The sequence below is a fragment of the Eupeodes corollae genome, chromosome 2 (assembly GCF_945859685.1).
Source record: "Eupeodes corollae chromosome 2, idEupCoro1.1, whole genome shotgun sequence".
Classification (NCBI taxonomy): Eukaryota; Metazoa; Arthropoda; class Insecta; order Diptera; family Syrphidae; genus Eupeodes; species Eupeodes corollae.
In genome coordinates this window covers 83,175,696-83,187,117 of record NC_079148.1, presented here as the reverse complement: position 1 = coordinate 83,187,117, position 11,422 = coordinate 83,175,696, and the positions used below count along the sequence as shown (strand labels likewise).

The following is an 11,422-nucleotide window of genomic DNA, read 5'->3' as shown; positions in this document are numbered from 1 at the left end:
AAAATATTTCATATTTGCTTAGAATCAAACTCACCAATAATCTAAGGAAAATGACAACAGTTTCAGTATATGATTACTCATAAATTAAATATTGACTGATGTAATCTAAAATACAATTTCTGCAGAAAAATAATAATTGAATACATGTATGTATTTATTCTAAATTACATTTTTAGTTCGTTAACACGTTCATATATTACATAATGACATTTTTTATTCATTGAAGTTAGATCTAGATTTCTTCATCTTCAAATAGTTGCGATAATTTAGAATGGCTATTAGGTGGGCAAATAGCTCCCATAATAAGCGACTGTACAACCCAAACAGTTGAAACAACAGGAATGCCATAATATTGAGCTTTTGCTTTAATCGAATGCGAAAAATCAGATTCTGCAACCATGTAGCCACTAGTTGTTGGAGTAATATCATCAAGCGACTTAATAATTCGGAGCTTTGCTCCCGCCGCCTTACAAACACGTCCCCAAAGTTCAACAAAGTCGCTGTGTTCGCCGGCAATAAGCACAAATGTTTTTGTAAAAGGTTGCCCACTTAATCTTATTGGATTATTTTTCCCAATTTTCCATTGAACAAATTTTTCTGCTAATATTGACCATCCAGCTGGAAGTTGGTACTTATTCAAATCAGCTAGCTTATTATGCCGGCAACTATCTACCACCCAATCGTGAGAAATGGCCTAGATAAAGAATTTATTTTAATAATTATAAGTAATTAAATTAAATAAACTTGAAAAGGATTTTTCTTACTTGAATGTCTGATGCTATGCATTGGACATATTTAGCCGTAATACATGGTCTAGGTGCTATCAACTTGCACTGTTTGTATTTATTTTTAGGAACATCTTCAAAATAATTATATATTTTAGCTCCACCCGCTTCCAACTGCTTCTGAATGTAACGTTTAACGTATGGAACACCAGAAAATTGCTTAAATCTGTTGTTTTCATCGTTTTCCGTCCTTTCCTAAATAATATTAATAATTACTTTCAAACAATACAATCAAATTGAAAGATAATCAAAGATTCTATCACCTAATAAAAGTGGTATTGATAAAAAAATGGTAGCTAGGAAGTTTTGTATAAATAGAATACAAGTATGCACATGTATTTACTCGTTTAACATATATTAACTCGAAAAACATTCAATACAAACTTACTTGTTGATATCGGTGTGGTCTTAAGCCAACTGTACATGTAAGGAGAAAGTGCTTATTGCGAAAGAGTGTACTTGATTTCGCCAGAGGCCCTAAAAGTTCATCAATATCACAATTCGGTTGGCTTTTCTTGTAATCAGATATAAATATCATCCCTTTAAAAATTGTTGAAAAAATATATAAGATTTAACAAAGAGAATATTTTAATTATCATACGGGCTAGTTCGGAATCATTTGCTGAATTCTGCAATTCTGGTTGTACCCCCTCAACTAATTCCAATCCAGGTTTTTCCTTTGGAGAAACAGGTGGTGTGGATTCAAGCGTATCCGAGCTGTCGCTATCCTCCGAAACACGTTTTGGAGGTACCGAATTAAATGGCAATCTAAAAAGTTGTTAGAAATTATATTTGTGATAAACCATTATTCGTGAATTAGAATTGCAAATGTCTATAAAAAAAGATGCAAATATTCAATATTAATATTTACGTGTTGAAGTCCTTTTCATCCAACGAAATAGTAATCGAGTTTCACAACTTTTCACTGTTTTTATGACTACCACGCACATACTTATTATACTGATAAGAGGATTTTTCACAACTAACGCGACACTCGTTAATATGTATATGTCCCACCGTTAAATGGAAGCAATAAAATTTTAACATTCTCATAACTTTTTTAAATTTAAAACCGAGCGTACATATATACCGCCGTGTATTACTACTTCGTTAAATAAAAAGGAAACAAATTATATACATTTAAGCCCGATTTTTGTTTACTTCTAATTTCGTGAACGCGATCAAAAAGTAGCAGAAACCAAGCAGAGAAGAAGCGAAAGATCGAATACAATATACCTTAGTCGATAGAAAACAAATTACAAAAATATCAACCCCGAGAAAGTAAATAAAAAATATATAAATACAGAGAAACCTTTTATCATGTAAGAAACCCAAGGTTCAAAACATTAAAACATGTATTTCCTAACAAATACGTTGAAAAGCTTAACTTGCGTGGGAAACTCAGTTAACTTGCTTTTTTTTTAAATTGAATAAGCGAATACCTTAACATCATAACTTTGCAAAGTTAATCTTGAATTTACTTCGAAATTGTGGACTAGGCTTATAGACAAACATAGAACTGACGTCTTTAATAATGAAATGAAAAGAAATTACCATCCATACCAGAGTACAAGTTTTATTATTAAAATTAAATTATAATTTCAATATATTTATATATGAAAACATATACATAATAAATATATAAATATATTATTCATATATTTAGTATATATGCTTTTTGTTTCTGTTACAACTTAATATTTATATCTAAACATTTTATTGACAAATAAAGAAATTGAATGAAACTACTATAGGATGCATGAGAGGTGTTCTATTAATTTTGTGAGGTTGTGTATATTTACTATATAAGTTTTATTTTCTTGTGTTTTCTCTTCATGCTTCATACAAAAATTAAATTAAATTTTATTTTTTTTTGTTTTATTTTATTTTATTATTAATATTTTGTTTAATAAATCTTTAATGTTGATATTTCGAAAGTAATGTACTTTAAATCTTTAATGTTGATATTTCGAAAGTAATGTACTTAATTCTATTTTAAGTTACAACATTTATTGGTAAATAAGATAGCGCTAATTATAAAATATATTTTTAGTAATTCAGTTGTATGCCATGTTCTTACGTATTTAAGTTTTACTTATAACTTTTCAAAGGGAAATTATTAGTTTAAGAAAATAAAAAGTTTGTACCGAAAAGAAATGACATTTAAATGTCATGCATCAACAATTTGTTTTATATTTACACTTCGTATGTTTAACTAAACATAAGTTAAGTTTGAAGCATCTTACAAAAATATTTTTTTTTACTAACATATTATAATGCATTGTTAAAAGCCTCTTAACTTACAAAAAATTATCAATAAAGTAAATAAAGAATAAAATACCAAATTTTAATATTATTATTTATCGAATTAAAATTATAGACACAGCCTGTTAGAATGTTTTAATTCAATTCGTAGGTAAAATTTTGACAATGCCTTAAATAAACGTTAGAGCCTTTTATGCGTCTCCAGGATCAGTTACTCATAAATATACACTCGTTATTTAAATTTAAAAAAAAAGTGTAATATTATGGTTAGCCCATCTAAGTTCGGAACAAGAATGTTTGTATTTATAACTCGACATTTCCATCTTGTTCATCGAGCGCGTATTGATTACAAACAAAATTGAACACGACAAGAATAAGATGAAGGGAATCCAAAAGGATCCACAAAACATAATTATTACCACCGTTGTACTTTTTACTATTTGTTTCAAGTATCATTGCTTTTTTTAATATTTAGAAATTTTTTTTATTTTTATGTGCATATTTTTTATTTACGAATAAGATAAAAATGAAAAACATGGCATACAAAAAGGTTTTTCGTCATAATATAAGATTGTTCACAAACTCCTTCCCTTTTTTACTGTACTGTTATTTTTCTTCATACAAAGGCCTAACATTGTTTAAAAAACGGCAGTGTATCTTTTGGGATTTTCTAAGTTACATAAAGAGCTTTATCTTTTGTCAATAATATTTAAAACAAAATACAGTTTTGCTTTAATACAAATACGGTAACGCAACTATAAGAAAGCGCAAATACCTGTATCTTGTTAAAAGAACAAATGTTATTTCTCATAACATAACACATTTTAAATGTAATGTAATGTGGACCGTGGATTTGTATTTGCTTAATACAAGTATTTATCGTTGCATTAGTTCTTAACAAAAAATTACGGATTATTAATCTCAAAAACTGATTAATGGCGTGCACTATTCTATCATTATCATTACATAATTTTGTGTTAAGAGATATCAAAAATGGTCTTAAAAATGCAAAAATTTGCGAAAAGTCGAATATTTTGGAATTTACTTTGACCTATTTTCCGGGTGGATGTGGATGGAATAGTGCAAATTAGACCCAACATTCAAGCCAAGTATAAAATAGTTTTAACTATTTTTTTTATAATTATCTAATTTTGGAAATGTTGCTTTGTATTTATTTATATTAGTTTTATATTAATTAATTTAACTCATCTATTATTGGGATAAGCAATTTCAAATAACAGAATATATTGCACGTAGTTAAATAGAAAATAATTTCATTTCAGAAAGCTTATTAGCTTTAAATCAAGTCTAGAGCAGTGTCTGCCACTTTTAAATTGTCAATCCAAAAATTAAAGTTTTAATTAATGTTTCTACTTTTTTTGAAAATAAGATATTGCTTTAGAAGAAAATCCTAATTTAAATACAAAATAAGGAAAACAGCTCTTTCAGAATTCGGAAAAATAAGGAAAAAAAGAGGCTCACAAAATTTGTTCATTTCTATCATCGAAATATTTATACTTGACTTTTTTTTAACTGATACATTTTTTACTAGCATGGTTTTAATTTTCTTCACGTTTGTAATTCGATTATGTTTTTTCATTCATTAGAACTTAATTTACAAAAAAAATGTTCTTTCGTAGTCTTATGCGTAAAGTTTGAGAAGAAATTCGGTTTAAGGGTTTAAATACGAATTAAATTTGATGATGGCAATAATTGAACAATATCTCATTCCTTTTAAGAAGCAATATTGTGTGAAATCTTTGAGTAACCTCAATAGCTTACCACCGTCTCATGTAAAGAAAGAAAGACAAATTTAAGTATGTAATCTTGTTAGTAAAAATAATTTATGTTAGCATACATAATCGGATTCTTTAAAAAATAAGTGGTATTGTTGATGAGACGTAATTGGTACGTTAGTTTCCTTTCAATATTTTTTAATTTTTTTGTCAGAGGAATGTTATCTTTATGCTCATTTTTGAGTTAAAATATCGTAAACATACATTCGAACATGGATATAATGAACTAAGTATTGGTTATTTTATATACTTAGCGTTTAAATTTTTAAGTTTTATTCAAACTTATTTTTAGGATGATAAACTTTTTATTTTTGTTTGTTTAGCCTATTTTATATTATGAACTTATAAAAGTAGTATGGTGTGAGTGGGTTGTGTGTAATTTTTTTAAGAATACCTTTTTTGTCTCTTTCCGCCCCTTTTACCAACGGCCCCGGAATATCCCGCTTCTGGAGTACTAGGTGATGCTGGTGGCCTCTTATTCCGAGATGGTCTGGTGCCAGAGGAATCTTCTTCTTCCACACCTTCGCTGACTTTATTAACGTTTTGAATCTTTTGTATTTCTTTAGCTTGGTCAACTTCCAAATATATGTCGGAAGCGGTAACTTTTACCGTTGTATTTTCTGTCTTTACCTGGTAGTAAACTTTGTTGTTGGACTTTTCTATTGACAAAACAATACCGCTTTCGTAATCTTCATCCACTAACGCGTAAATGTGTTGATCTTGTAGTGGCAATGTGTCACCTTCTCCAAAAACTATTGATTCTCTTGGGAGTGTTTTGGAGGCTCCATCCTCAAAGAGCACAACATATTTCTTGCCGGGTTTTTCACCGGTTATTTTTCCTGCATAGAACTTCTTGTCTACCCATTTAGCAAGAACACATGGACCAGCTTTCGACTCCGTACTTTCCGCCTCATGCCCTTTTGGAGTTTCTTTATTGATGTCTCGCTTCACTTGCTTTGCCTTAGGAGTGCTCTCAACGTCGTCTTCTTGCATAGATCTTTTGCGTGCACGTTTTGATTTACTCCCAGACGTTGATGGAGTCTCCGCAGGACTAATCTTTTTATTTTTTTTTATTTGATGAGTTGGAGTATTCTCTTCTAAAAGTACAGCTGCTTCTTTTTTACTATCAGGATTAACAGCGTTTTTGATTTTAGTAAATTGATTTATCATGAAATTGCAAAGTTCTTCAATGCCTAGTATGGTGTGTTTATTTTGCGATATTATTATACTGTTACAGTTTATTGAAGACGATGTTGATGCCGATGGTGGGGTATCTACTGTTTGCGGCAATGAATATGCTGGTAAACTGGTAACGCTGCCATTAGATGAACTTTGAATTGAACTCTCTGATGCAGAGGGCTTATCAGTTTCGCTTGTATTTTTATTACTAGAAAGATCGACACGTTCAATCGATAGGTACCGTACATCATTTTTCTCACAACAAACATTGACCTCGTATTTGCTATCTTTTTTCAAATCCGACCCAGAAAGATTAGATATTTTTATTTCAAACTTTTCATTAGAGTTTTTATTTTTTCCCGGTGTTGAAGTCTCTTCTTCATCGGTTGTTGTATCAGGCAATCCATTGTATTTTTTTATAGCATCAATGTATTTTTTCATTGTACCATCAGATGAAGGTTGATCAGTTTCACTCGCTTAAAATAAAAATACAAATATTTTTAATATGCAGTTTTTTTTACTTGCTTGTGCTCAACAATTCTACTTAACACTATTATAAAAAAAGAACATATGTTTTTGATTTATTAGCAAACATATACAATTCAAGAAAAACATTGAAGGAGGTTTTGTGACATTCGCTTTCTGCGGTTGAATATCTGGTTTTTCTGCGTCGTTGGAGAAAATTGAATTTGTTATACCTTCAAATTGAGAACTTTTGTTTGGGAAAACTATGTTTAATAACTTTCGTTATTTATATCATACTTTAAAGTACTTAGTATACAATTTTTTGAGCAAGCTACCTTTAAATACAGAAAAAGTTTTTTTTTCTGAAATTTTTTCCAAATCATTGATCTCAATGTTGCATTGACTTATTTGGTTTCATAGGCAAACAAATACAGTTATTATCGAATATGTATTTTTGAAAAATACAATGTACATGCTCAAAGAACTCACATATTCACTTAATATTTATAAATTCTTATTCCCAAATGAATTAACTTAACATATTATGTTTTAATTTCAGTTCAGTTCAACATAAGAAGACATATGTGAAGAAAAATATGAAATTATTCATTAATCGATGTAGGTACAGGGGCTTTTGGTTTAATTTGAATGCAAATTTAAATATTGGTTAAGGACAAAAAAACATGTTCAAATATACATTTCTGTACTTTATTGCATGAATGAAATTAGCCATTTCAATCTCTCCACAGTTCAAAACACTAAAACATTTGTTCATCTCTCTTAAAAATAAAATCCTAAAGGTTATTTTTCATCGGAACTTTGTTAGTGAAATCGAGTGCATGATACCAAAGAGGTAGTGACCTAATGAGTGATATTATATAAAATGAGATATAATATCTGGGGGCATCTTATCTTACATATTTTTCAACATCTTAATATTGAATGCTAGCCTTTTGAGCGACACCTAGCCTTCCTCGCTTAAGTAACTCAAACTAATTTTATTACAATAAATGAAATGCATACAAATACAATACAATGCGTTCAAAACAATACATTAATGTTCTACTATAAAATATTCCCAGTCACATGACGATGTGTGGCAACGAAGCCATTTTTAAATTGATTTCTCAAAAAAAATAGAGCAGATTACTTGAAACATTTACAAATAATCATCTTTGTTGATTTGTTGCTGTACAATAAAATATATATAAAAACATTGATACTAACTTGCACATGTTCCACTTTCAGTTGTCGAATCTTCAAAACTTTTTATCAAAGGTTTTGTGGATGTTGCTTCTTCCTCCTTCTCAGTATGGCTTAGTTCAGCAGTATTAGATATTTTGCTTACATTTTCTGATGATATTTCAAACTGCTTTTGAATAGGAGTACTATTAAATACATTCGACGATGAAACCGGCGTATTTACTAAACTGCTGGAAACAATATTATCTTTTGTTTTTGGTTTTAAGTCAAGCAAAATTTTGTTTTCGGCTGGTTTATTTATTGATTCTTCAGGCACAAAATCGACTTTTGTATCATCATTTTTATTATTGACAACTTTTATTGGTGCTGCTTCCGTTTTTTGTGCGTTGTCTTCTGTTGCCTCTTTCATGACCTCGGGTTTGATGTTGCTATTAATAGACTTTGCGGTATCAAAAGAAATTTTATCGGCGCATGTGTTTTTTCCAGTTTTTTGATCGCTCGTTTTGGCCGTTAAAACATCTTCCTTGTCCAAATCTCTGAATGCAGATTCTGCTTTTGGCTTTGCCAAATTGTCTAACACGTTTTCTTCAGTTAGCATTTCCACGTTATCATCCAGCGACACAGATTCCTTCACGCTACCCACTTCCATGTGTTCATTGTTATCGTCCATACCTCTGGCTGCTTTCGCTTCATCAACTTCCATAATGTTTTCTTCAACTATGTCCATCTTTTCGATATCTTTTTTTTCTTCGGGAATTAGTGAAGCTGCCGTTTCTGTAGACTCTACTGGCAAATCAGTAACAAAAACTTTATTGTGTTCATTTGACTTTTCGCTTATTGACAACTTATTTTCAATCTTAGGTGTATTTGAAATGGAAACCAGAGCGTCTTCATCGTCACCCACTTCATTAGATGGTTTTTCTAGACTTGCTTCCAACTTTGTATCTATTGAAATTGGTGTAAGAACTTTAATATCTACACTGGACGTGGCTATTGGTTCGTTCTTTGCCGTCGCTATGTCTTCTTTTACATCGAGAATTTTATCCCCAACCACAACATCATCAACTGCTGAAGCCTCGCACTCAATAATATTTTTAGCTTTTAACTCCATAGCGATATTTGTATCCATTTTCGAAGCAGTTTCATTAACTTTCTTATCATTTTTTTCCATTTCTTCTATCTTCTTGAAAAACTCTTTCTCTGATGTTTTACTTATATCTTCAGAGCTTTTAACATTGTCATTGCAAACTTCTTCGATTTGCTCCAACAAGTCATCCTTCTCTTCAGAAGATTGATCTTCGTTCATCGTTGAACTACAATCAGCTACAGATTTTTTGAGTTCAGTAGCAGAAGCGAGGCAGGCCGACACCACACTTTTCTCAGCAGTGGCGTTGTTGAATTTTTCGTCTACGACGACCGATTCTGGAAAGTATACACACAAGTAAATTGGCGCTCAATAAATATTGAATAAAACATCTTCTATATAGCAAATTTTTAATTGTTAATTTTGTTATTTAATAAAATCTTAACTTGTTACTAAATTTATATAGGTTTATTAAACACACGAATAACAAATGGAATTATTCATGTAAAAAAGCCAAAAAAAATACCTTTTTTCAAGAACGACGCGTCCTGTACGCTTGCCACAGTTTTTCCTTCAACCTCCATATTTCGTTTCTTATCAATAATAACGAAAATAAAAAAGAAATTGTATTACAATTAGTTTAGCAACGAAATACTATGATTTTAATAATTAATTTATAAAATTAAGAGCCGTTATTTGTTCAAAATAATGATAAATGAAAAGCCGAATTAACAATTACACCATTCGCCATTTGTATTTATGAAATCAGAGTTACCAACCGCACAAAACGGTTGAGTCAAAAGTCAAAAAGTGAAAAAAAAGACGCGCTTTAGGGCTACGACTACATGAACGTACCGGTTTGGAACAGAAGGTATTTATATAAAAGCGGTGTTCACATTGTTAAATATTCAAATAGGAAGCTGTGTTTGACAGAATATTTGATGACCGTGAATGCAAATTGTTTAAATCAGTAAAATATATATCAAACTAGATTTGACAAAAATATTTAAGAATGTTTTTGTAGGTTACCCATAGATGCAAAGTGGCCCTATATATATTGTATTTATAAAAATTAAGTAAAAATTACTGAATGAGCCAATGTAATCGTCAGCTAAGGTGCCGCCCGTACTGTCTACACTATGATAGGTTTCATGTCGTTTTTGTACATAAGATTTAGACTACATTAGCCATAGTGAATACTTCTAGAAAACATGCACTTGAGTGTAATTTCGAAAATAAAAGATATTGGAGCCTATTTACAAATATAAACATAGATGTCAAAAAAAACTTTTATGACTTTCAATTTTGTTAATCAGAATTCCAAATCTTTTATGAAATCTGTTTTAAGATCTCTTATGAAATGTAAAATATTTGAACATCTGATAAAAATCTAGTTTTTTGTATTCAGGAAGCCAAAATCTTTTAAGTTGTTTGTAAAAAGGCGTAAAAGAATGAAAGTGAAAGTTTGTAAGATTTTATCATAAAAGATTTTTCATAGAGTCCAAACAAAGTACATCGTCTCATGTTAGGGTATTTCGTCAACGAAATCTAATAAAAAGGAGAAAAATGTAAAAACAAATATTTAAAAGGCAGAAGAATTTAATTAATCCTTTTTTTTTGTTGCAAGATACTTTTGTGGACATAGACTTACAACCAGTCCTTTTGACCGATGCGCGTTTTATTCAACTATTCGGCATAGAAAAATTAAATGCAGGTATATGTATGTTTTATGTGACCAATTGTGAAGATTTATGTTTAGTAACGCAGGCTGTTTTGGTCAATCGATCTCAAATGCAAATAAAAAACTTTATGTCATCTTTTTCCCAACGTTTCGTCGCTACTCACGACTTCTTGAGGGTTTTTTTTTATTATGATCTTTATTTATTTAACATTATGAAAAAACATTTTTGTATTTATTATTTAGTACAATTTGTCTAAATTAAAAAAAAAAGGAAACTTACATGTTGTTTATTTGTTGTTGTGTTTTACATTGTTTTGTTTTAAAATGAAAGAAAAAATTGGTAAACTGTTTAATAAATTAACATTAAACACAAGAGTCTAATAAATTAAAAAGACAAACATAAATTATCACAGTGTATTTCAGTACTTATTTTATTGCTAATGCGTAGTGTTCTCTCGATCTTCTTGAGTGTTTATTGTTCTTCTTATTTTTTGTTGTATGCGCAAGCTTTCAAGAATATACCTCGTCGTCATTCTCTTCTCTTTGTGGAGTACTCTTACATCATCGAAATCTCGATATCGACTTTATCATATGGAAAATATTATTGGTAATCTTAAATTTCTTTAGAATAATTCAACTAACAGCTTTTTAACAAAAAACTCCACAATCTACAATGCTTTAAGAAAGACAAATCGAAAGCCGGATGGGAAGTTAGGTATGTCTGTGAAGTGTTGCATTCAAGGCCAAATCATGTTCGCTGCAGAAAATGTATTTTTTTCAAAATTTCGTTGGTGCTTGGATGTAATTCGAAATGATGATTTGTGAGTTTCGTTTTGTTTTTATTCAATCTTGTTATAAGTTTGATATGGGTTGGGATGGGTTTATTTTTAAATTTCTTTTTTTTTCTCAAAACATTATTGGGATAATAGACGAATCAAACTTAACTATTATACAATTGCAAATG

The 11,422-nt window shown here is 30.0% G+C and overlaps 1 protein-coding gene across 1 annotated transcript; it reads right to left on the bottom strand.

The window, feature by feature from the left end:
- Positions 1-101: 101 nt before the first annotated feature.
- On the bottom strand, positions 102-9,539 carry LOC129944203 (TP53-binding protein 1-like). Its single transcript, XM_056053474.1, has 7 exons — positions 9,304-9,539; positions 7,718-9,115; positions 5,241-6,501; positions 1,387-1,553; positions 1,174-1,325; positions 765-980; positions 102-694 (listed from the first exon to the last, which is right to left on the bottom strand). The coding sequence occupies exons 1-7, from the start codon at positions 9,359-9,361 to the stop codon at positions 233-235; spliced, it is 3,714 nt and encodes a 1,237-aa protein (XP_055909449.1). The 5' UTR covers positions 9,362-9,539; the 3' UTR covers positions 102-232.
- Between the last annotated feature and the right edge of the window lie 1,883 nt (positions 9,540-11,422).